This window comes from Corvus cornix, chromosome 8, assembly GCF_000738735.6.
Source record: "Corvus cornix cornix isolate S_Up_H32 chromosome 8, ASM73873v5, whole genome shotgun sequence".
NCBI classification, from domain to species: Eukaryota; Metazoa; Chordata; class Aves; order Passeriformes; family Corvidae; genus Corvus; species Corvus cornix.
Genome location: NC_046338.1, coordinates 22162863 through 22189836, shown reverse-complemented (window position 1 = coordinate 22189836; position 26974 = coordinate 22162863). Strand labels below are relative to the sequence as shown.

The 26974-nt window shown below is 37.0% G+C and overlaps 1 protein-coding gene across 9 annotated transcripts in view; it reads right to left on the bottom strand.

Moving 5' to 3' along the window:
• Positions 1 to 1944: 1944 nt before the first annotated feature.
• Positions 1945 to 26974, bottom strand: part of LOC104695411 — a 62112-nt gene continuing 37082 nt past the window's right edge. For 2 of the 9 annotated variants that reach the window (XR_752868.4, XR_752866.4), the window contains 2 exons: positions 4123 to 5801; positions 1945 to 3469 (listed from right to left, as the gene is read on the bottom strand). Coding sequence is in view for 3 of the 9 variants with exons in the window: in XM_010409269.4 (XP_010407571.2) it covers positions 3428 to 3469; positions 4123 to 4216 (136 nt within the window). In the remaining 6 variants the exon portion in view is untranslated. Of the gene's footprint in view, positions 3470 to 4122; positions 5802 to 8586; positions 8649 to 26974 lie in introns of all 9 variants that reach the window. The other 7 variants (XM_039556186.1, XM_010409268.4, XR_752870.4 and 4 more) reach the window with 6 other exon arrangements.

The following is a 26974-nucleotide window of genomic DNA, read 5'->3' as shown; positions in this document are numbered from 1 at the left end:
ACAAGCCCTTAGAACCACCTCTGCTGTCCTCAAGCATGGTGATGTGCACACTGGGGAACAACAACGGATCTCTCATGGATGGGGGAAGTGCATTCCCTCTCCTCTTCCTCCACTGCTGTAACACCAGTGCTCCTATTATGTCAAGGTCCATTGCATTTACTGCAACTTTGATATGCCTGACCTAAAAATATTGCTGTGAGTGAATTATTTACAATGACACAGAGGAGCAATTTTCTAGAATGTTTCTATGGCCCGTGGGCATTGTACTGAGTACATATGTATGATATTAACAAAAAACCATGAAAATTACCATGAAACCTTTCCACAGTATATCAGTTATCATTACCAAATTGGAGTTGTGCTGTGGCTTTATAGCATAAGGAAAGATGTGTACAAGCCAACATTTCTTCTGGGGTGGGGAATAATTGTGTTGTTTTCCAATGAATATTATTAAATAAATAGTCTGTAGAGGTCGATTTCAAGCTGTATGAAGTACTGTATATCTGTACACTAAGAAGACATTTTTCTATTTCTATATGGTGTAATTAAAATCATTGATAAATTTCCATGCTAGGCACCATTAAAAAAGACAACTGCTGCAGATTCTTGTGTTCAGAAACCGGTAAAAACTTGCAGTCCAGGTGGGAATACTAGTTTTGTATTTGTAATGGGAGTTGGCTATCTGCACCAATGTCAGTGCTGGCTGAGGTTTCTGCACCCTGATCCAGCAGGTTATGAATTGCTGCTCTTGCATTAGTAAGTGTATGGAACAAAATCATGACAGAAAACAGGAGAGATGTGTATTTTGAAGAGAAGTACTGCCTTAGAAAAGGATGTAACTTCTTGCAGTGGAGTTTGTCCCTCATCAACACTAATCATTCAGGTACTATCACTTAGCACAGAAAATGTATCTGCAGAAACCACTCATGTTCCTTCCAATGTTGAGAAATTCCAGATTCTTCTGTTTTGATAAGTCTCTCTTAAAAACACATAACACATCTATAACTAGCATTAATAAGTGTTTTGCAAAATGAAGATCTGGTTTTTAATCTTAGTAAAGAACTTTGTTTTGCAGCAAAAACATACTAGCTACAGCTTAATTTGAAAACTTTTCCTTCTAGATAGAACATATGCCTCTGAGTCTTGCTTTTACTATGATCTTTATCTGCTTGCAATAGGTAAGTCTGTAGTAATTCAAATTCCCATTTCTGTAGAAATGGGTAAACCTAAAGATACAGGCTTATCTCTGAAGAGCATTGCTGAAAAATCATTTATCCACGGCAACTCTTCCTTTTAATACTTTACTCTTCTGTCTCTGACCATGATAGTATTCAGTGAACAACAGACCATGTGTGTTCTTCCCCAGTAAATACTGCAATGAAAAAAGATAATCTTCCCAAACACTGACTTTAAATAATGCCTAATTAATTTCAGGATTTATTTTGCTTGTATTCTTGTTTTTTGAGGAAGTTTTTTTCTAAACATATTAGTTTCACATGTGACAGAGGACTGATCTTTCATGATTGAAATATATTTTTACCATTTAATTAGACTGGTAACAGATCAAAAGTAACTATAGATGTATTGTCCCATGATAGCCTTGATATTTGTATGCTGTTTAGTTCCTACACAGTGAAACTTGAATAAAACAAGCAAGTTCAGTAAACAAGATAACTTGTGTGACTGATGTGCTGAGGAAACTTTGTAAATAATCAGACTTAAGTACTATTTATAAACACTCCCATAATGAGGAACAATGATATGATGGTATGCTGTGAGATTTCCTGATTTTGTAAGCAATTCCTGCTGAGGAATATTTGAGTTGCACTGAGTCTAAAGGCTGAACTTACCTTGGATGATTGTGTGAAGTGAGAAACATAGACTGGTCGTTCTGTGTACCTGACTAGGTTAATAAAGGCTTATAAAGAAATAAGGAAACAATTGTGAGCTTATTTACACTTTATTTTCTTATTGCAAAACTCAGTGTGACAAAGGTTCTCAGTTTACAGTAATTTTACAATTTAACTGCTTTTCCATTATTATTTCTGGATATACATTTCTGTCATTTTTCAGATCCCTGAAAAAGGCAAATGCAATAATATTCGTGTTCTTAAAATGAGTTTCAAGTAAAATTAATTAATATTTTTTGTTATAACATTTTTATCCATAACTCTTAAATCCCTTTATTTTCCCATTTGTATTTGCCATCACAAGTATAGAATAAAATTTTACCTTTTTCACATTGATCTTTTTGAATAAGTTTGGAAACAATGTGAACTAAAAGTTTAGAATTAAATATTTAAAGTTTTAAAAGTAAATGGTCCTCCATTTTATACCTCACAGGTAGATGGCAACCAACAGACTATGGAGATATCTAAACTATCTTAGTCCAGCAGTAAACTGTACCTCAGCAGTTCAATTTGTAGTTAGAGTGGTAGAGGTCATCACAAATTCTTACATGTTTTGCACATCATGAAGTCTGATGTGAGTTACATTTTCTTGGTTGTGCAATACCTTGACCTAATTCTACAACTTTCTTAAACAGAATGGAAAATTCACACCTGAAAAAATGAAACTTAAAATTTGGCGCTACTTTCCTGAGTTTCTGTAACTGGTATGTAATTTGTTCTTACATTCTGTTTTTAAAAAGGATTTGCTTTATTTGCAACTCTTTGGTTAAAATGGCAATTAAATATTCTTTCCTCTGTCAGAGTCCTTAGACATGGATATACAGAGCTTCCTGTCCTGTTATTTTTTCTGCATACATAGTAAACAAGAATTTTCACGTTTTCCATGTTATTGAACCCTGTGAAGACAATATTCCAGAAAAAGACGGGTGTTTTCTTTTCTAGTCAGCTAAATAAAACGCGCTCAAAACCAAGGAAGCATGAAGTGGATACCCCCAAGTATTTTTTTTCCCAGAAAATTGTAGCTTATAAGAAGTGTTTGCTTCTCACTACTGCCTTCAGAGCTGCTGCTCCTCTCAACGGCAACTGTACAAAGTGGGGCCACAGTTGCATTCATTGTTCAGTGAGCTTGTCCACATAGTTAAACCCACCGACAGCAATGAATGTTGATTGTGACCTTTTTGTAAAGCTTGGCAGGGTGGGGGAGAAACATCATGTGATGGTTAGGTTGCTATCTTCGGTGTTAAGGCCTGAAAGCATGAAGTAAGGAGGAGGATGGTTAGCTGGAGGGTACAATCAACGGTCGATGGTTTTCACTTTAATTCCAAACTCACCGACAGCGTTGAATGTTCACTGAAGCAACCACTACAACAGAATTCCATTGACTTGACTGTATCCTCAAATGTCTGAAAGTAGGGGGGGGAAATCAAAATTCACACAGTGATTTTAATCATACAGATGATGCAACTTCAATCATTTTTCTCTTACCGACACCAACACCCTTCTCTGCCCATTGTGTTTCAGTCTTTGTGCAAGGAGCTGGCAGTTTCCCAGACTTCTTTCTATGGAAAGAAAATATGTTTCAGTTATTCAGGCTTTAAAAATAAAGGTTAGGGATCCAGGCATGAGTGGATTAATGTTTTCTGTTATTTCATGAGACTGAACTTCACAGTAAAACAAAACATGAGACCTCATAAATGAACAGAGATGGCTAAGTTTTACAAATTAGTGTTGCCAATTAGAGATTTCTCAAGTGGGCAAGATTTCTTTTGCTGATTTGTTTAATTGGATTAAAACTTGGTTAGGATTGATGAAAAATAAATTTTATTTAAAGAAGGCATAAGTTTTCAATAAACACATCAGAGAGACAAGAGCTTTTTTCCTTACAAATTTTCATACATGCAGAACCTGTTGAGATTGTTTTCATGAAGAGAAAAGGTGAATGTATATTAAGGCATGACATCTATTTATTTTCATATTTTTTTTCTGTCAGCATGGTGTGCACATCCAGCTGATCATCACACAGTAAAGTCCTTATTCTTAAAAATTTCCACAATAAGACAACAATTTTTCCTAATCTTCTGAGCCTTCCAACTCAATTGTCCTAATCATTAATAAAAACAAATAATAATTAAAAAAAAAATTGTAGTTTGTGTTGTAGAAGAGTTTGAGGGGTTGGCTCAGAAAGCAAAACATGGTAATCCAAAAATTTTACCTTAATTGCATTTGCGAGGAGGGTTCTTATGCAGAAGGTGTTCTTGAAGCTCAGCTTGTCAGAATTCTTTTTTGCTAGGTCCGCTCTTACTGTGCTGAAATTGTGATGTATTCATTGACTTACATGAACTGCTGTTTGTTTGTTTACCTTATCCTTTGCTAAAGATGCCCTATACTCTCTCTTATCCAACTGCGATCTATAAGTCTTCATAAGTGTTTGGGGTTTTGTCTGTACCTGTGCTAAGGGAACCTGCACTAAAGGGCTGGAGTTCATCAGTGTGCTGCCCATGCCTATTTTGTAAACAAATGCTATGACAAGGGCTTTATCCCAACTGTTTCTTTCAACTAATTGCTCTGCACATGGAGGTACTTATTGCATCATTTAACCCAACTGTATTTTCCATCTAATATAACTAAAAGAAAAAGTCATTAATGTAGCCTACTGAAGAACTAGACAAGACCTGAATCAAATAATTTTCTTCTTCATGGTAGATTTAGATGTGTTTTGTTTATGAAGGCCACTGGGATTATGAATATAGCTAAGTCAAATACACTTTAATTAAATGTGGCAGCCCACCTTCCTTTCCTGATTCAGCAGCACAAGATATTTGCTGCCAATACTTTTGCTTTGAAATTTGATTATTTTTATTTCTCCATTTATTTGTACTGAAATTTCCAATGTTTAATTCCATGGATGTTACAAAAAGACATCTGTACACTGGCATGAGTGCTGAGAGTATAAGGCTCTCCAAGTTAGTCTTATGTGCATGTGTTCAACATTGTTACATCCAAATGAATTGACTTTATGGTTTAGGGTCGCTCATGTTTAAGATCAGCCCTATTATGAGCTTGTTTTCTGTATGTCATTTTTTTCAGCGTTCATTCCTATGCCCTTATTCCCTGCTTTCATCTGTCCCTTCACATTTCAGTATGGGGGCTTGCCTGGCTCATATCTGGCAATTGAGATGGGGTGCAGGGAAGGAAGAGGACCTGTGTAGAGCTTGTGACTGGATGGATTACATCTTAGAGGGAATTACTTTCACAGGTTGTTATTGATACCTCCCCACCCCCCATAATGGAAAACCTCAGTATTTCCTTGGTCACCTAGCCTTTGAAATGGGCTGAAACTTCTAAGTACAAAAAGTATTTCTGGGTTCCAGCCCTGATTCCTGTTGTGTGCAGGTTATGCAGGGTAAATATGCTTTCATCTTCTTTTGTCTGGTTTTCATTTTTTTTTTTTCCAAATCCCTTACCAGGCTTAGCTAGCTGTTACAAACGCCAGCTTTATTTTAAATTTTATTTCGGATCTGCAGGCTTATGTGAACATTCAGATTGGATGTATTTTTTTTATTTAAGGTTAGTAGGTCATAAATAAACCAAATCACTTTCCTTGCTATGAGCAATAGGGTCATGATGTAGATGAAATATCGCTTTAAAAAAACTGGAACCTAACGTGAATTGACAGAGGTACATGAGGAAGTAGTCCATCGTGTTGCTGCAAAGGCCATAGGGATTTGGACTGCTAGAGCTGCCTGTCTTAGGAATAGATTAGATATCTTGTCTGATGACCTGTACTTAATTTAAGTGACTGCCTTTGCAAGTCCTTCCAGAGGGCAACTGTGTGAAGTAGAGCATCTCATCTTCAGTCTTCAGTCCTTTTCCTCCTCTTGATGGTCTGACCTAAATTGAAGATATGGTTGTTGTGCTGCACAAATAGACAATTACTTCAATACTATGTGAACTGCGTTCACTTCTAATTAGTTACCTTTTCCTTTTGACCTTGGCATGTTGAATCAAAAGACCAGCATTCCAACCTTATTGTACTGGTTAATACTGGGCAACTGTTACACAACGCACTTGTGTTAACAACTGCCTTACGTACAACAGAAGCAAAAGCTCCCTCTTGCTGCTCAGAAGTCGTGGACCTGTCAAGTACTACTCTGCCTTGCTTATTTCCCCACCTTTTCCTTTCTTCTTCCTCTCCCCCATACAAATGCTAGATGAGATATGGAAGATGTCAGCCAGATAGAAGTCTGGCTTGCAGGCCACTTCAAACAGCTGCCTTAGAACTGTTACCAATCTTCCTGCTGGTACAACAGGGAGACTGCTTAGGAACAAATCCTTAGGTGAATACACAGAACTCAGCCTTGGGGCTCTTACAGGTTTAGGTACTTTTCTTAATCGTGCATTAAAACAGTCTATCCACATTGTGTACTGGTTAAAATACCATGTTAACAAATTTGTAAGGTAGATACTTCACATGGTTTACAGCATCATTTTTCTTTTGCTGACATGGGATTTTTTGTTAGTGGAAGGTGGAGTTTAAACTTTTTGAAGCCAAATATTCATTTGTATAAAAGGAAGACAACAGAACAATGTTCATACTGATACTGCAGAGTTATCTCATGGGTGCAGTTGTTGGCTACTTCCACCTCCTACTTGCCCTCTCCCAGTCTGTCAACAGACTTCCAGTTATACACTTAGGGACAGGAAGAAATGCAATGTGTGGATGTATTTTTTTAATTGTCTTGCAAAAGCGAATTCCAATGGCAGTGTCTAAAAATGGCAGTAGCACTCTTGGGTTCAGATTCTCAGCTAGAGTAAACTGACACAGCTCCTTTGACGTCAGTGGCATCTGCATTTATGCCAGCTGACACCTGGATGCTCATCTGGCAAAAAGTGGATTAGAATGATCAGTTATTGGTTCTTATATTTTAAATATTTTTGTGCTGTGTTCATCTTTTTTATTAAACCTTTCTAAAATGACTATTTTTCATGTTGTATTGACATTTTGCTTTCAACAAATCAGCAGTAATACTAAATCTCAGTAAGTATTGACACTGCTGTGCTTCCACTGAAAGGAATTAAATCCAGTTGACCGTAGTGATTAGATATTCAATTTGTTCTTAGATGACTTTGAGTTATATGCTGAAAGTAAAAAATCTGTGCAGCTATCAAGAGGACAAAATGAAAAGTATTTGTTTCTTCTGTGATCTTAAAAACTGCAAGAACAGACTCAAATAAGTCACTGTAATCTAAGACTCTCACTGTATTCTACAGACACTGCAGTTGTTTCTGCAGTGTGTTGGAGTATAGCCTCAGCTCCTAATTACTGGTGCAGTAAATCTAAGGCTAATGTTTTTCTAGAAATCCAACTAAGCAATCACCATGTTTTCATGTTGCCTTAGACCTATGGAAACATCTCTGTTAACCTCTGCTGGAAAAAAAAAAAATGATGTGGGAGTATTTCACCATTTACTGGAGTACAGCCATCTCTGGGGAAAAGTGGCAGCTGTATAACATCTTGAAGCACTAGTGCATGCCAGCCTGAGACAGGGGCAAAAATTTTTGACTGCCTTGTTTAAATTCTGCATTCTACAAGGCTGCTTTTTTGTACATTCCTGGTTCTTGCTCATAGAATAAGAGGGCAGGAAAACAGAAAACACTTCGAGGTGAAATATTATCCACAAAAATGGTTTTTAAACTAAATCAAAACTTGTTTGACATGAACAGCCATCACAGAGAGATCTGAAGTTCACCAGAAATGGTGACATCTCCAAATATGCTGCTTCATGAGTTTGTAGGCTCTGAGTAAGTTTGCTGTCCAAAAATTGACTGTACTCTTGAAATGAAACACATCAGCTAATATTACATGTTTACAACACAGGCTATAAGGTGGGATACTGATTAGCCATGCTAATTTAGGAACAGAAAAAATGTGAGGAGCAGCAATGATATTAGTTCAATCAAATATTTGATTGCACTTCCAGAAGTAATTTAATTGCAGAGTTCAAAACTATGCTTTGCCCATTAGAATTTTACCTGATTAGTATTTTGTTAAATCTTGATGTTAAAGAAACTTCCAAGCCCAAATCTAATATGAAAATACCCACAGTAGTATTGGCTTTTTGCTTACTGCTTTAGATTTGTGTCTCAATCCACATAAATTTTTACTCTTATTTAACAAATCATAGTTGCACTTATGTTCTAAACAGACTTTTATATCTGCCCCATTGAGCCTGACTGCAATTTATTACTTCATGTTGTTAGTTCTGCTTGAAATTGTAAGTGCTTTTCCAACATACAGGATTCAGGCCCTGGCTCTGAGATTTGATTTTTATTTAAAACCAAGAAATTTGTAAATAAATTCTAATACTGCCTGCATTTTCCCAGTCTCTTGGATCACAATTCTCCACTCTTTGTTACTGGAACACATTACTATTTATGGAAGATATGCACAGTGTCCATAAATCATATGCAAACATCTGTTCTTTAGATCAGTAGATGGAGTATGGTAACTGGTTCTTTCATTAATAGCCATGAAATAATGCTCACCTACTGATGTTTTACTTAAACTCTAGTATTTTAGCAAATATTTCAGTAATCTAACTTTTCAGGCAATATTAGTCAAAACAGTAGAAATTGCAAGCACAGTCTGGCATAGTTAGTTCCATGTGGCCTGTACCTGAAAAATGCCAAGTGAAAGTTGTAAGATAGAGGGTAAATATTCATAGCAACAGGATCAACCTGGATAAAACACAAAAGGTTCTGTTAGTAATTCTCTCTGCACTCATTGCTGCCTTTGAAGAGAATCTTTTTCCCTTCCTCCCCCTTCCTGTGATAGCTTTAAACAGGCATCCTTTTCTTATTTGATGAATCTGGACTGTGTGTAGTGGTCTACATTTTTGTCTTAGTAGTATGATCTATTTCCCATGTGATTCTGCAGGCAAGGTTCTAAGGCCAATAACTGTGAAGCTGTGCTCTGGAAACATATGGTGAGTGTGGAAACCAAGGCTGTGTACAAGTTAAAATGTAAGAGGTGGGAAAGACAATATTGTAGAATAGGATGGGCATGGGATGGAAAGGCAGAGGGTAAGAGTTTTCTTATTCTGTCTTCAGTCTCAGTGTTAGGATTTTTGGATATAGTTATTTCAGTTGTAAAGAGAAGAGTCTTGAGAATGTATCCTGTTTAGCATTTATGTCAAGCCTTCATTTGGTTGTCATATGTACTGTGGATACGTTGGGTTTTTTTCAGTGTTTCCTTTGTGTTTGTATTCTTTTTACAGGAACAGACTTGATATTTTGAGACTAGAGATATAAATGTCAGCATAGTTGAATTTTCATAGGAAGAAAGTAAGTATAAAAATGCAGAGCAAAAACATTCCATATTTCTAAAAGTATAGTCCTACTGTAGCCAGCTGTAAGACAAGAGACTGTAGTCCTTTTTCTGCAGAAAATGGACTTGCTTTTAAGTTGCCTACTAATGCTCGTGGTATAAAACTCCTAAACTGCTTCAGAATTAATTCAGAACCCCATTCTAGGATTTCTGGAGTATTTCAGTACTGTTTGCATGTTGTTTTTTGTTTTTCACAGTGTTATGTGAAATAGGTACGTTTAGAAAAACATGCTAGTGGGCTTTCAAAACCTTTTGTTTAATTTTTCTCCTGATTTTTTTAAATGATTTCTCTAGAAGCTTGCACTGAAGGTGCTGAGTGTAGGTTTGCTTAAGAGATCCTTCCTGTGTCTGTATCTCGCTGCCAGAGCAGAGTGCAATAGCAACTGGCTTTAATATCCCATCCCCCTCTTCATTCTGTGTTGCCATAGGAATGGCCTGTGAGAATTACCAAATTCAAATAATTATGGTCCTGCTGCACAAAGTTTCTTTTGATCAAGAGCAAGTCATTTGAACTCCAATGTTTAGTGGGTAATACTTACAGCCTCATAAAAGTGTAGTGATGGCTGATATCTCATAGTGCTTTGAACATGTGAAGTGCTATATAAACAATATAGGGCTATTGCACACAACTCAAGCTATTAGCATTTGAGGCACAGTGCCCCAGGCCCTTGGAGGGGAAGTCACGTCCTCACTGGAAAAGAGGCACCTTTTGAGTTCTGTCTGCTTCCAGATTAGGTATCAGGAGCTCTCAAGGTAGCATAGAGATATGAAACCCTTGTTTTTTTCAAATACTGTATCTGCTATGCTACACTGGATTCTAACTAAAGGCATTTGATTAGAACTGAGATTCTGAAAATGTGAGGATGGTAAATCATTTCCTGGTTGCATTATTTCCTTTGCTGTAATTGTATTTTGGCATTTCTGCATTTTTTTCCTTTGTGAAATTTCTGTATGGAAATCTATTTGTTGCTAACATACTTGGTATTTTTCATGTGTAATTTGAAACAGATGAGAGATTATGCTTCATCTTTGTTCCATACTTTAGGCCATAAATGCAATTTGAGAATGTGTAGAACACTCCATGAATGTCCGTGTGTAAATGATGGTGAAATCTTGTTCTTAAGGTAGCAGTACAAGTTAAGAAAATAGTCCAGGGGGATTTGCTCCTTAGCTGATGTAACATCTGCCTGTTAGAGCTGAAGGTACTGCTCAGATGGGACAGTTTACGTAGGACTGATGGAATTGCCTGATTTGCTTTGTTTTGACTCCTTTACACATTTTGCATGCTCTGATAAGTAAGGGCTCCTGCTTAGGACCCACAAGAGTTGCCTATCCTTGCAATCACTACACCATGAAGTCTGGGGCAGTAGAAAGGCTCATGACTATCTTCAGGGAGAAGAGGAAATTCCTTGAAGTCTTTTTATGCCAGTCATTGCTCCAGTTTAAAAACAAAGCAGTTCTTGGTCTAGAGTTGGCAAAATATTCCTTTTGCTTTTTGATGGTGTAACTTCTTTTCACCAGTAGAGACTATTCTAAAGGATTGAAATTTTCTGCTTATTTGTTGTGTGGCTTTTTTATGTCTTAAGCTAAGCTTTTAGGCGTGTTAAATGATGTAAACAAGTTTTGGATTTTTGTTACTGTTATCTAGTAACAGCCATTCAAAACAAATATGCTATTGACTCAACTCTAAAAAGCCCTGGACACAGAATAAGCTCAGACTTTGAAGGACTGGGCACACAGTTTAAATATTTAGCATAGCAAAACCCATTGCAGTACAATTGCTTGTACAAGATCCAATAATTTACAGCACAAATGTGAAGCATAATCCCATGTATTCAGGGAGCAAATGCCTAGTTAGTTTACTGTTTTCTGGTGGTTCTTTTTTATCATGAACAACACACACAAACACAAAATACTTTTTTTCTGCCCTGGCAAAGGTATTTTTAAGTAATACATATACTTCTAAAGAAAAATAGCCCACAATAAATAGATAGAAATTACCAGAACTGTTATAAAGGTCTTTATCTTTATTATTGAAAAACAGTGTGCCCTTTAATGGTTTGTAATCTGCCTGTGTTTTTGTGGCTTCCTCAACATCCTCCTCCTTGTTGAGCTCAGTTACCCTTTGAAAAGCTCTTTGTGCTCCAGTGACCACTTTAAACTTTCTATTGACAAAATAAAGCTGGAGTCCTAATTTATTTTTCCAAAAGAAGGTGTGAGTTGAAAGTGGTCATTCGCCCACAAACCTATGGTGAGGACAAAGTTGATTTTACTGGGAAGGGGGAGTGATGCCTGGTCTCCTTTTCTGTCCTTCAATCCCCATCTCCCAGAGTCCAAAGTAAACTGCAGTTCCTACATGTCTTCCTGAAGTTTCCCTTTTCCAACCTCACAGCAGCACAGTTTCCCTTTTGTAGCCATTTGCTGCAGCAAGGAAAGGTAGGCCAAGAAACCATCTTTGAGCCCTCAACTGGGATTGGTTTGTGAATCCAAATTGTCTCTTAAAACCATGGGAAGACTGACTGGGAGATTGGCAATGAAGTAAATGAATGAATGGGATGGAGGAAAGCATGTACAGCCAAATAAGAGGGAATTATTAAACCATTCTTTTTAAGCTCTTTGTTTCTTATTTAATTCTTATTTATTATTTAATTCTATTAAACCATTCATTTAAACTCTTTGCTTTATGTGCACTTATGTGTAGCTTAAAAATACATGTAAGCACATATGCAGACAGTTTAATGTGAGAAAAGAAAGGGAAACACCTCTTTATTTTGGAGATTTAAACAGATCAGTACATCTGTAGCACCCAGAAGCCTCAAACATTATCTAAATGCATTTTTACACTACAGGGTCTTCCTTTCCTGCAGTACCCAATATATTTAAATACAAACCCTGTGATGAATTAGTAGGTTTAGGAGTAAGTAGATGGCATTTTTTGCAGTCAGCTCTTTCTCTAAAAGTCTCAAGAGATCCCCTATTACTATCTCAGTAACCACTTCTAATCAACAAATCTGAACAAGTATAGGTGATACTGGCTATTCTGAGGAGTTTTGTTTCTGCATCAATACTGCCCTGGATTTATAAACCATTCTTGTGCCAGTACCTGCCTTTGTCTTGCTAAAGGTATCAGGGAGCTTGAGGCTCACAGATTAAATTTTCTGTGCTGCTCAAAGGTGTTCTATTTGTATTTTTATTTAGAAATATCTGGATAAAATTCCATTTGGTGGGAAGTTCCATCCCTTGAGTCCTATGGTAACTCCACTGAACACCTAAAGCAGAGACAGTATGCTGGCTCTTAGCAGATAGGGTGAATTTCATTCTTACTGAATATGACCCAGGTGCTAAAAAGCTGTATCTGAAAGTGCTGGGTTAAAAGCACGAGTCAGCTATGTGCATAAATATTGCATGGCTATATCTTTAATGGGTTCCTGTCATAGACTTGCTTTTGTTTAAAGATTTCCATAACCCTGCTGATTTATTGCATCTTTTCTAGAAGTATGCTGTTAGCAGGAAACTCAGTTGAAGCACTTTCAATGATGTTGGAGGATCATTATACTTTCACTTGAATAACTAATTAGTTGCAAGAAATTAAACACTGCTGTTTAGCACAAAAACACTTTAAAGAAGTGCTTTCATTTTTATTGTGGAAAATGACCTCAGGCACTTGAGGACGTGGGGCAGAAAGGGGAAATAATGATCCTGCTCTCTTTTAATATAACTTTTGTTTTCAATCCCACCTGGTAACTAGCAGGCAGCATAGCTGTCTGAATAGGGCACTCCACTTGGACTTTGGATAACTGTGTTCTGATTTTTCTGATCCTGGGGATCTGACAGCTTTCCTCATCCTATTGATTGAGACTGGCTTAAGGTTCCAAATACTGTCACTGAAGGCTTGGGAGATGGAGTACAAGACTGAGGAAGACATAAATTAATGAATAGGATGGGAGGAAGAATAGAATATGACCAAAGAAAGGCTATAACCAGTCTCATGTTTCTGAAACTTAATCTGCTTGTTGTGAAATGTAGTTTTTTTTTTTTTTTACTTGGCACGTGAGGGCCCTGTCTTAAATGTCTTGGATAAGAGCTCAGTGTTATTGTCACATGGTGTTCACAGCACTGCTAATCTAATGTAAAACACAGTGAGGCGAGGAAGAACTAACAGCTCAAATACTTAGTGATTCACCGTACTTCTGAGGTAAAAACTGGGAGGAATTTGAAGACAAATGGTATCTGAAATCTAGATTCTTCTCTGATATAAAATTAATTTAACGGGCCAATCCTAGACACTTTTTTGCCTAGAACTGCAATTTTTCCCTATTATTGGAGAAATATGCATAAGAAATCGATTTTAAATTATAAAATTAAAGCATGACAGGATGCACATACAAATCAGTTACTTCCTTTCAGTCTTCTCCTCTCTCTAGGAGGAGAATTCCTCAGGTATTTGATAAGAGAAGTATTGGCCAGTAAGGTGAGGGCAAGGGGGAATGGGGGATTTTTTGGGTATTTTTTGCTCTCCTCTTCCTTCTTGCTAAGCCTATTTGCAAGATTAGAAAGTTTACTTTGATATGTGTATCTGAGATGTGATATGAAAATGCTGGGAATTATTCAGCGCAAAAAGGGAGTGGGCTGCTCATGACAAACTCCTCCTGAATATAAAACGGAAAGATTCCTATAATGCTTTTAACACTTTTACTGTCTCCTCTGCTCTTTGACTTCTTTCCAATACTTAAGCACCTATTTTGGGTACCTGTCAGGATCAGAATCTCATTCAGTTCTTTATGATTATATTGGATTACCTGCATAATGTGTCTTCTGCAAATATTTACATAAACACACTACATTCTGGTGGCTATGGGTGCCACTTTATTTTTCCTTTTTTTTGGCTAAGTTTGCAACTTATTGGTACATGAGGATGCAGGAGACAGAGGTTTGCATGTATGCATATCAGGAAATCTAACTTTCTAGAGGATTCCCTACCAGGCTTTTTAAAACAATACTGTACCCTGAAATTGCATGCAGAGAATTTCAAAAGGAGCAAGGGATTTTAAAAATTCTCTTTCCTTGATACTCAGAGAAATTGCTGCTAAAAATCCCAGTGTGCTTTTTTTTTTTTGGTGCATCACTGAAGACTGAAATCTGAGTGTAAGAACATCAAAGAAATTTGTTAAATTCCTTGCAATATATCTCTCAGGTAAACATGATGCAATAGCCCAAGATGCTTTAGTTGCAGAGATGGTGAAAGCGTGGTGCTAAAACCAAGGCTGTGGGTTCAATCCCCTATGGGTTGTTTGCTCAAATGGGACTTGATGATCCTTGTGGGTCCCTTCCAACTCAGAATATTCAGAGATTTAAAAACTGATGCTTTGTAGTTATTACAGCGGAATAATGTATAACTGAATATAAATCCAGTAAGAGACATCAGAGTCAGATGTTAATGACAAATGTCTAAATTTCCCTTTCCCCTTTATGAACATGTTCTCTGCTTTGCTTCCATTACCTCATTTTGCTTTGCTTGCTCTTTCATTTTGATCTGTAACTGCTCAGTGAGTTAATGCGTCTTCAAAAAACGGGTGCTGACTTTGAGGGCAGTTTCAAACTGGTTTAGTCTTCTGCCTATAGTTCAGACTGGGTTCATTTGAGTTCTTACTTAGATCTAAATCTTGAGATTCCTTCTCACTTGGATAATCTTATTCATGCCACACCAAATACTGACTTACTAATCTTCAGTCATCACATGTCCTTATGTCATGGAAAATATATGGTCCTTTTTAGTCTTGTATAATCAAAAGTAATGGAAAATGTGGAGTCTAGAAAACCTGCATCTCTAGGGAGAAGAGAATGTAAGACTCTTCTTTAAATAAAAAGCTTTGAAATATGTTAAAACACAAAGACAGCCATGCTTCCCTTGCATTTACACTTTAGTTATTGGATGATGTCACAAAACTAGAGCTGATTGTGAATGAATCAACAGCAGAATAGCCCTAGACCTCTTTACTGAGAAACCACCTTAATTGAATATGTTAAGACCCTGAGGGAAAAAAATATTGCTTTAAGTGGAGTATAGGAAAAAGCATGTAACTATGCTCCATTTTTTCCATATAGGAGACTCCTATGTATCACTTGTGTGTAAATGTAGCTAATTTTCTATTTTCAGTAGCTGTGGTCACATGCAGTTGAAAAGACAATGTGAGAAAGTGGGTTGGGTTTGTCACACATTAGAGAATCCTTGCTTTTATTGGGCCTATGCCGAGTGAACCAAATGTGTAGGGATTAGGTCCTAAAGCACATTATAGGTGATTTCAGGCAAATGGAAAGAAAGTTTCACTGTGGGAATTGGAAAAAAGTTCTGAATTGGAGAGAATGTGCTTGCTTGTCAGGTATAGTCCAGAAAGACTTTTTTTTTTTTTCTTCTTCCTTTTCCTCTGCCATTTCTTCTTCTACTGAAGATATAAACAAACCTTATTTGTCTTCCTTTCTGGTTTACTAACGTGTGTGTCTGTAAACATGTCTTCGTGCTGATAAATAAATACGTTTCTGCAAAATTCTACAGAGCACAAGCATCCAAAGGCTGTATATCTCATCAGCTAATGAATTTTGACATCCAGCACAAACCATGGCTGCTTTTCTCAAATGGTCAGCAGTTCTCCATACAGATCTGCTGGCAGTGAATTGAAGTTTCTAGAGTTCAAAACCCCTTAAGTGCACTGAATGAGTATAAAATCCACTATCTTTATAGCTACAAAGACTCATTGGAGTTTTGCAGTTCTTGAGTGGAATTAGGAATAGTTTCACTGGTCAAAACAAATCTGTTCTCTTCAAATTATACCATGTCTCATGAAAATGAACAGTTAATAGTATTGCTTGCTTTATGGCTTCTTTGTGTCGAATACTTTCATGTATATTATAGATATTTGGCAGAGTTGCATAGTGAGAAGCTGAATGATGAACAGTCTGCATTCTCTCGGCTTTGGTTTTCTGCCCAGGATTTTTAACTCACTATCTTTATTAAGAGGGGAAAAAAAAAAAAAGAGTAGGTTTTAAGCCCCAAAACTACTTTATTTCTTATTCTTTCTTGTGCTGTCTTGAGCCTTTGTGTAGCACTAGTATCAACTATTCAATCAGTGTCTTTGAAAAGCACCTACCAGGCTGCCAGATTCCTGTTGCAGGGGAAGCTAGATGGTGCCAGAAATCAGTCACTCTGTGCTAAATATTGCTGCTGGCTCCACTCCCTGTCTCTCAGAGCGGGTAGAAGTCTAATCTTCTGTTCTTTAGTGAAAAGATGGCAGGATGTAAAAATGCCATGTGAAGTTGCTGTTATGTAACAAATGTCTTGCCATCCTGCATGGTTAAGGAGTTAAACTGGTCTCTGGTCTCAAAGGGTGGGTATCTTATATTACGTGGAATGTTGTTATGCTCAGCTGATGTGGTATTTGTCATTTAGTTCTTCACTTGCCAGATCTTTAGCTCTGTGAATTTAGAAATTCCTCTGTTTTAAACGAGCTGCTTTGCTTCCAGTCAAGTCTAAGCACCAATATCACACTGCCTTGCACATGCACAGAACACCACCCAGCAGAGTTCCTATAAAGCAGTTCAGCTGCCCCCAGCATTCGCCACCCAGATGATGTTTGTGCACAGTTGCCATACTGAGAATTAAAATGGTGTAATATTAAAATTAAACTAGGAAAAAGTAATGCTGAAGGTAAATGTGCAAACAAATCTGTTCATAATTGTAAATGTATCTTTATGGCACTTCCAGTTTTTATAGAATCCAGGAGCTCTTCTGAAAATGCTAAGAGCCATTTGTTTGTATAAGAAGGAACAGAATAGATTTTTCAATCACACTTAAAATATGCAGATTGTTTTAAATGCCTACTAAAAACTATCATTGCAAAATTAGCCTAGTGTAAGACTGATCAAGCTGCAGTATTTTTAAGTGTGTTGTTCCACAGAGGGGTTAAGGTGCTTAATTAGCACATAGTATCAAAATTCAAAATCAGAATTCTCAAAACAGGCATTCAGTTCTTGTCTCACCATGGAGAAGCCCAAAGCCACTGACCACCAAAATATCTGCCAGACAACTTCTGTCTTGCCAGGCTGGTGCTGAGCCCCTCTCTGCAGAAGTGCCCCACTGGCCTCAGTTCAGTGTGCCCTGTACCACAGGCTGACAATGTGTGCACTTCCCTTCCCCTCTGCTTTCTGCTCCTCTGAGCAGGCATCAGAGCAAATCCTAAATATGTGGGAAGATGGTGGCTTGATCACCAAGCTGTAGCCAGGCATATTCTCTGTTGCCAACTGAATTATTAAATTGCTCTTTGCTTCTTGAGGAAACATTTTGGAGCATAACTCGATCACAATACCTCGTTGTAGCTGGGGTGGGTTTAGGTTTGAAATCCAAGGTCTATGCCCTGGGTGGGTAAGCTGTTTCTTCGGAGGAAGTCAGTACAAGTGCCTGCTCCTTGTCAGTTGCCAGAGAAGTGTTTTCCAGGCCAAATTCCAGGAGAAAATTTCTAGTGATGATGTTGTAAGGCCAGCAACATTAAATCCAAAGTTCAAAGGCTGCAGTTCTAGGCCTGTGGCTCTCATAATTCCCCCACAGTGGACTGTTTTCAACCTACAGACTTTGGAGAGTCTTTTTATATGTGAAGCTCTGTGTATTGCCTAGATATAAATCTCTATGGATATTTTGGATATAGATGCTTGGAAGATGACTGCAGCATATAGTGGAACTGTAAGTCCAGACCTTTCGTTGCTCGAACCTGTTTTAAGGACTCTTCCCATTTGCCTTCTAATTAGGAAATGGATGCAATGTTTGTGGGTTATGGTTGACTTCTCTTGTCCTTAACTAAGAGGCTAATGTATTCTTTCCTGGGTGTTCTGCTTTCATCATAGGTCTAAGTTGATATTGCTCCTTCTGCTGAAGTGACAGCTTCTGGGTGATGTGTGACACTGCACAGCCAAGAAATCTGCATGCAGGATGTGTTTTCTTCAGCTCTATAGTTTTCCAGGGAGAGGTTTAGCAGATAAACCAGAGCCCCAAAGCCTGTTTCCATTATCAAAAAGCTTAGTTTCAACTGCTAATTCGAGAAATATAAATGTATGAAAGTAGTATTTATGCATATGATTTTGATAGCTGAAAATGTTAGCATATGAATTTGAGGGTCTGAAAAGGATTTTTAGAATGCAAATTAACTTTTTGCTAAGTCTTACACTGAAAGTTAAACCTGAGAAGATAAAAGAAAATAATACTCATTTGTAGCAAACTGTAGGGTTTATTACTCTGTCAACAAGCAGTTGGGTGGCCCAGACAAAAACAGAAGGCTTGCTATATCTTACAAGCTCTTTTCTGGAGATAAAATGTTGGAGAACGGCTCTGAGAGAAATTTCTCGTTTACAGATTATTAATATGGAGAATTACTAGTGGGAGCAACCTATAATATTCAAGGCAGTTTTTCTCCTTTGATAACCTCTATTTTGGATGCTATGATCTACCTTCAGTGTAAGAGAGTTTTTGCCTTTCCTATCTGCAAAGTTGAACCTTAAAAAGTGCTATGCAGTTTTCTTCTACTCTGTGTATGCCAACTAGAGTTGGCCTAATAAAGGAGTACTTTCCTTTTCAGGTGGGGATTTCCTGAGAAGGTATTTTCCTTTTAAATTGACTTTGGAAGACATTAACTGAGTTTTGAGCTTCCTTACTCATGTTTGACTGCTTTATTACTGAAACTTTATGCTGATTTTTTTTGTTGTTGTTTATTGCTCAGAAGATCAGGTAATTGAAATTAATTTAGTTACTCTTCTCTAGATGCCTTTTGGGAAAACAGCTTGTACAAATGTGCTGTAGTATGAATCTTGCTGACTTGCATTTGATTTTTCATTTGCTACTTTGAGACAAGGAGAACAAAGGTTGCTTATGTAAAATGAGAGCACAGAAATATGGCAAACATGCCTATTCTTGTGAGAGGTGTGGTGTGTAATAGCTTATGATGAGGTGCATTTCCAGAGTTATTATGACTAAAAAGATGCTGCCTAATACACAGGTCTGGTAAAGCTACTGCTTCTGACTGTATTTTTTTCCCCTTTACCTTTCCTGCTTCTGCCACCACTGCACCCCTGTTCTGCATTTTTCCTTCATGAGGGAGGGAGTTTATAGGGTAAAACTAGCTGGCAACAGAAGGATGCTTCCAGCTGGACTCTAAAGATAAAACTCAAAAATATGTTGCAAAAAATGCACTGGAAAAAGGGAAATAATAGCCTTGGGAGCTCTTTCTGTTGTGAACTGTGGCAGCTGGGCAATTGCATTGCAAGGGGTAATGTGTCTGTGGCTTATGACTAGTTTGTAATTATAAACTGAAGATAATTCAGTGCGCTATTTATATAATTTCTTGTTAAACTTGTCATGGATATTCACTTGTGATTCTATTTAGGTTTGGCATTTTTATCATACTTTGCTTAGATAGTTTCCTGCTTTTCTTATGTTTGGGAAAATTATGATCAGAAGGTTTTTCCTATATTAGGTGATAGAGGTATTTTTTCAGGACCAGAATGCAGGCATAGATATTTCTGTGGGTTTGGGAAGTCTTTTTGCATTTGGAGTTGATTTTTGGTTTCTTTGCTCTTCAAGTATTTCTTCAAATCAAACATAGGCGCTTAATAACGAAAACTGATAATGTTTCATCTGTCAGGTATGCCATTAAAAAAATGTGTGTCCAAACCTGCAGCTTAAAAAGAGATGTCTGGATGAGCTCAGGGAAGCAGTTCACAGATTATGCTAATTCACATTCACTCCAGAGAGTATCTATGGTAAATTGTCTGATTATAGAAGTAATTAATTGTTGAACTGATATGCAAGCTCTTTCTAGTGTGCTAGCTTAAGTTTTACCCAAATTTATTTTTCGTATCATTAAATCTATAACAGTATTTAAAACTTATAGTTGTGGTAGGCCTGGTGCAAGTTTCTATACAACCCTATGCCTTTGAGTGATGTTGAGCAGTGAAAAGTGTGGAGAGGAGGAATAGTTTCTACTTTGTGTCACCTTCAGTCCCATCACATGTCCCTGAATATAGGTGCTTGCCACTTGACTGTGCAAGAAAATGATTAAATATGTGTGGCTGGGTTTTTTTTCTGTAGAAATGAAGTATTCCAGACAGTTGTGCTGTCATTGTATGCAAGTTGAAATTGGAAGACATAGTTGAAGGAGTTTGTGGAGAAACCAGAGAAATGTCTGAAAAACTTAAAATATTTCTATGCATTCATGAGTTATCAGGAAGTTCAAAATTTGGTCACCAAGAACATGACTGAGTGTAAACAGGTCTGAATAAAAGAGGGTCTTTGAGGCACATTTGAAAGAATAGGTATCTTTGATGGTAAAAAGTAAAAAGGCTTTACAGCGTCAAATATTTTTGTCTTTTTGCTGGGCTTCACAAAGCACAAACTTTCTATGTAGTTGAGAAGAAATTCAAAATATTTTTTATTGGGCTTTTTTTAAAGGCTTATTTCTATCAGTGCTCCAACAATAATATCTGCTAGAAAGTATACTGACCTAAACATTTAGTGTTGTTCTATACAAGTTGTTGAAGACCACATATATTGGAAAAGTAGTACACCTATTTCTTTTTGATACATCCTAAATTGAATAATAAAATGGTGTTTTCCTTTGATTTTAAAAAGGAAAAAGATATGAAAATATATAACAAGGTGTAAAGTGGAATGCATGCAATCATTAATATACATCCCTGACAATCTTGGAAATATGTAGTCTAACATGAGACTTGAGATTTGTAAGAAGGAATGCAGAGGGTACTCAGCATTCTCACTTTGGTTTGTGTTCAAATGCAGTCCCCTTCCTATTCTGTCAGGGAATGTTGACCTCGTCAATAGGATATATCAGTAAGTTTAAAAATGGCCCTGATATCCCAGTTTGGAGCATGGGGTAGAGGAAAAGGTATTCTACTTGTTTCCTGAGTAAGTTCTTTCATTTTATTCCTGAAACACAGGTTACAGACAGCTGATTGTCAAGTATGAATTAAATGTTTTTCAGGAAATACCACATCTTTTCAAGATGTCTGAAGAGAATACCTGATATTTTAACCCTTATTTAAAGGTCAGAGATCAAGTTTACTGAATCAATTAAAGGAGGCAAACTCTATGCAGAAGATCTGCAGTTCTTGAGAACTCAAACTTAGTATCTTTTAACAGAATCTTTTGGGGGGAATTATCATATTCACTAATAAACAGTGAGTTGTTCCAGGGATAGCTCTGGGCTATCCTGAAGACAGTATGTCTTCAAAGTAGGTTTTGGAAAAGGGCCTGATGTTACTTTACTTTGTTTTTTATGAAGTTAAATGGAAATTTTTGTGCTAATTTTTAAAGTTGAGTTTAGGAAAGGATGATTACTTCTGTGCAAGGAGGATTTTCTGTTTGAATTATCAGAACAAACCATCAGTACTTGGAATGAGTCTAGTCCAGACTGACTCCACCAACTCCTTAAGAGCCTTTGGGCAGTTGTAGTGAATGACATTAATTTATAAGAAATTAAATATCAATGGGGCATTGATAAATATGGTCCGATGAAAACAATTTGAAAACTTAAAGTATTTTCAAAGGATCGTCCATATCAAGATTCAGTGATCATACCAAGTCACTTAATACACCATTACCTAGTGTTCTAGTCTAAACTGAGTGCATTTAGCAATAGTTGCTATGGGTAGTATCTGGCATACCACAGTTGTTTCTTTTCACAAAGGAGAAACATGTCGTGAAGAACAGTTAAATATTATAGATAAAATGTAGATTTCTTCCAATTCAGTCATTGGCTGATATAAGCCTCTATGTACATTTTTTATCAAATAAATATATAAAATTTTGCCTTGTATTATTGACATGTGAGTGGAGGCTGGTATCTTTCATCTTGTTGATATGTCAAATTTGGACAAGCTACCCAGCACAGGGAAATTCTAGGCTTTTCTCTGGTTTGAGTCCGGCACTGGACTAGGTGAGGGACTGAGGTCCCTTTTAACCTCACTTATTTCCAAAGTGTCTCTGATTTCAGTCATTCTGAGTATGGATTGATAAGTTTTGACTGAACTGCATCAGAGGCCCTTCTGTTGATAGAGATAGTTCAGACAGCACAAGACTTTAAAGTAGGTTTACTTTTAAATGTTTGTCAGATGTTTCAGAAGAACTTCTGTATCTGAATGATACTGAGCTTTCTGTTCTAAAGGTCAGGAATAGGAAGTATATCCTTTTGACTATTGACACTAAAAAAACCCAACATTTGGGATCTGCCTATATATGCATGACTGTCTCCAATGGCTGTAGTGTAGTGGCCTTTTGCTGTGGTTTGCCTGTGAGAAAGGATGAGTGAAAAGCTGGGTGGAGTTTTGTTACGCTTCCATAGTCCTCTGTCCAATGCCAAATCATTGTAACTTTGGATGATGCTGAAAATGGAGTGTGGGAGGAGATAAATCACACTGCATTGGAGGGGAAAACAAACAAATAAAGAAGCTAGGTCACTAAGATATGAAAAGCTTTTTTCATTTAGAAAAAATAACTTCAAGAGTTTGAAAGAAAATAGGCTGATTTGTCTTCCCCTGCTCAGTGGAAACAACTTTAAAAGTTTAGTTGAACTGTTAAATATATTCAGTTGCCCTAGATATTCTTGGCACAAAAGTTTTCATGGATTCCTGATATTTAGTTTCCTCAATTGAGACTATGACTTTAATAAGCAAAAGCCACTGCTGTTTTACATATGGCATTAAAAATAAGCCAAAACAGAATAAAATCAGCTGACTAATTTAATATCGTGGTTTTTTTCTTTATGTGAATACTTTGAGGGTCTGAGTGCTTGAGATGATGAATTGCACATGCAGAACGTAGGAAATCATGGGATCGTGAAGATTGTTCCATATTTAAATCTTTTGTCTTAAGTGGAGTTGTCTGTCTGAGGGCTACAAGCAGCAGACCAGCTCACGGGAGCAGATATCCCCCTTCCTGCCCCAGGAGTGTTGTGACCTTGAAACAGCTTGCTTAAGGCTTTTGAGATTGAAAAAAGTTTTAAATGCTGGCTAAAATTCTGAATTTGCTACCCAGCTGGTTAGTGACTTGCTATGATTGGTTTAGCTTTTTTAGCAGTATAATTTAGAAAAAGAAGCGTTTCAGATTTAGTTATGAAATTGTTTAGAAATCTCAATATATTTTCTTTTAAGATGGTGTCAAAGAATAAGTTATTTAATCAATATTTGTCATTGTGAATAACTGTATGTAAAGGTCAATACATACAGTATTATACTTCTGGGAAACAGTATTTCAGTAAATATGGATTACTTTACTGAAAGTACATATAAAAAATACTCAAAATAACCCAAAAGAAACAAAAAATCCCACCTGATGTAGTGTAGAAGTTGGTTTGCCTTGAAGCATATTATTTCTGACTCCCTAACCATATCCTGTATTTTCATTTCAAATTCTCCATGAATCGTTTTTATCCGCCTCTCTACTGTTTGTACGTCTAAAAATTTCATTGCTGTAAACAGGAGACTTGGATATGTGATGAATGAAGTATTGCAGCTGCCTGAGTAAGAAATTTTTCTGGAGCTAAAGATAGACTTGTCTTCTTGTATCTATTTGGCAGAGAAAAAGGGTGATTGAAGAGAAGTACAGTATATGAAAGCACAGCTAAAACACAGACATGCTGACATTATAATACAGTGTCTCATTGGATGGTGGGGTGTTTTGACTACATGGCTACAGCAGGTCTATAATTTAAATGCCATTAATGGCACAGAAAACAATAGCATGGAGACAGGAATACTGTAAGATCTCTGGTTCCGTACTTACAATGCAGATGAAATAGCCCTTTGAACTTGTGGTGCCAAATGTTGTCCAAAGTTACTATTCTTCCATGAGGAAAGCAGTTTGTTTTTGTGGTGTTTTATGTCTTCCCCTCCTAGCACAGGCAGACATTTTCTGTTTAGATTGCTTGGCTTGTGTCACTACAAAGATCCCAGGCAAAGGGGGGCTGCTTCTATTTGCCTCACTCATGTCCCATCCACACATTCAGTACAGAATTCGCTATTGTGAATAGTCATGACTATGTTTTCTTTGTACTCGTTGGCCTTTGAATATGCTTCTTTATACTTTTTACTAAAGTCACACACAGAACTAGTTTCACCAGAAGCTCTTGGTGTTTAGCTGTAACAGAGTTACACATAGTCCTGTGACTGCACCCCAGCTATAATATCTCATTTGTTTCCACTTGGCTGTTGTAATGTTTTCTGCCGTTTAGACTTCTTCTCCTTTCCCTTGCTCTCTTTTTTCCGTTTTCTTTTTTTCCCCCATTATAAATTATATCTGACTTTGTTTTGGTTATTGAACTTAACTGTGTGTAAGTACATGTTTCTGTACCCTCACAGATGCCAAACATTTAATGCACCTTGGTGTAATGTATGCACTAATTATTTGCCACATTGGAATGAGCCTTTCCAGAAACAGTTCTTGATCTTTGAAAACTTTGCAAAATGGATACAATATGTTAATTGTGAAGCTTTTTTTAGAACACATTTCAAAGGAGGAGAAGAAATGCTGTGTAAGTGAAACTTGTTGAAAGTGCTCCACCACTTCTAGCAGGAGACTGTTACAATAGTTGCATTATTTCTTTATCCTGATCAAATGCTGTTGTAAATATCACTTAGGCTTTTTTTTCCCCTCCTCAAACTGGTTCACTGTGTGTAGGTCTGGTACTATACCATGTAAATACTAGCTGTTTCTAGTTTTGGCTAAGTGGATGGACTCTTTTGAAAAGATTCATGTAATGTTGACAAAAATTAAAGCCAACTTATACTCTGAACAAATAACTAAATATTAAAAGTTGCTAAAGGGATAGGTACAGTGTTTCAGAAAAGTTGTTTCTCTTTATAGTAGAAGTCTCAAATTTGAAGTGTGGGAAATGTGTGTATTTAAGTATGCCTTTCTTTTCTCACTTAAAAACAAATTACAGCTAAAATTCAAAGCATGTGGAGCAGATATGGATCTACTTAATACTGAAGGTAAATAGAATTGAAGAAGAATAATTAATTTATTCTTATTAATCTTGTATTTGCTAAGATCCAAAGTTTCTAAACTGAAGTAATTTATTGAGCATTTTCTTTATCTAGTGCCTCTCAAGTGTATAGAAACAGGGTCTTTCAAACTTGTGATGGCTTTCTACTGAACCTGTGCATTCATAGAACAACTCAGGTTCCTTCAAAATGTTGTGCAAATATGTGCAAAAAAGAAATCTTAGGAATGTTTTGATCTTGGAAGGAATCTTGATCAGAACAGTCAATGAAATACAAAATGGTACGTTGGCCAACTGAAAGCAATTGTCTGTTTATTTCTTTCTCAACAATATTAGTAAAGAAAGATTTTGCTTGGGCCACTATTCCTGGCTACTGCAATCAGTAATTTTCAGTTTTGTCTGAAGAGAAATTAATAAATGTTTCTATCACTTCTTGCCACAAACTCTGAGGAGTAACATGAAACCAAAGCAGAACTTGAGAGAAGTAATAGCTAGCTCTTACCCAAACTTGTTTTTAATTAGATCAGATTATGAGGCAGTGAAAAAACTCTTCTTCATGGCAGGTTTGGTAAAATCAGTCTTAGTTATCCCACTAGTTTTCTACTTGGGAAATAATTTATGAAATGAAAGGGAGCAATCCACGCTCAATGGGATTTAAATATAGAGAAAATCTGCACTATTTCTCTGGGTCAGAAAAGCATGCTATGTGCTTTGAGAAACTTTTCCTACTAAATGCCTGGTACACAAGTAACTTCTTCAATACCAGGATGGTTGTTAGTTTTCTGTGAAAAGCCCCAAGTATATTTTATAACCTGAGCACAGTTCATTTCCTGATGTAGCAGTGCAGTCCCAGCTGCCCTCATGAGAGCAGAATTCCAGATGTTCCTTTTTTTTCCTGTATGGAGTGGTGCTGTAATTGTTGGACAGCAAGGATACAATTTGGCTCTCTGATAATGTTGTATCTGTAGAAATACTTTCACTGTGGCTATAGGAACGTGTGTATACATTAGGAAGGAAACTATATTATGGATTTCAGTCTTTAAATGCATTCATATGACCCAGGTGAGTGCAAGAACCACTTGGATTTGATAATATAATGATGACATTTTAAATATCATGTAAGGGAGGAATTAGCCATTATCTAAAGCAGCATACATGATAACACAGTGATTTGAACCTGTCATTCATTTAATAATTCAGGTTGGAAAAGCCATGTGAGATCAGTGTCCAACAGTAAACCTAACACTGCCAGGTCCTCTACTCAAATCTTGTCCCAGAGCACCACATCTACATGTCTTTTAAGTACCTGCAGGGATGGTGACTTTATCACTTCTCTGGGAACTCTTTTCCAATGCTTGACAGACTTTTTGATGGAGAATTTTTTCCTAATATCAAACCTCAATGGCCCCTGGTACAACTTGCGGCCATTTTCTCTTTCCTATCACTCGTTACTTGGGAAAAAACGTACACTTGACACTCAGACACACTCTGCTACAGCCTCCTATGAGGTGGTTGTAGAGAGTGATAAATTCTACCCTGAACCTCCAGACTTCATAACCCCAGTTGCCTCAGTTGTTCCTGGATGGACTTGGGCTCTAGACCCTCCACCTTAATCATGCAGT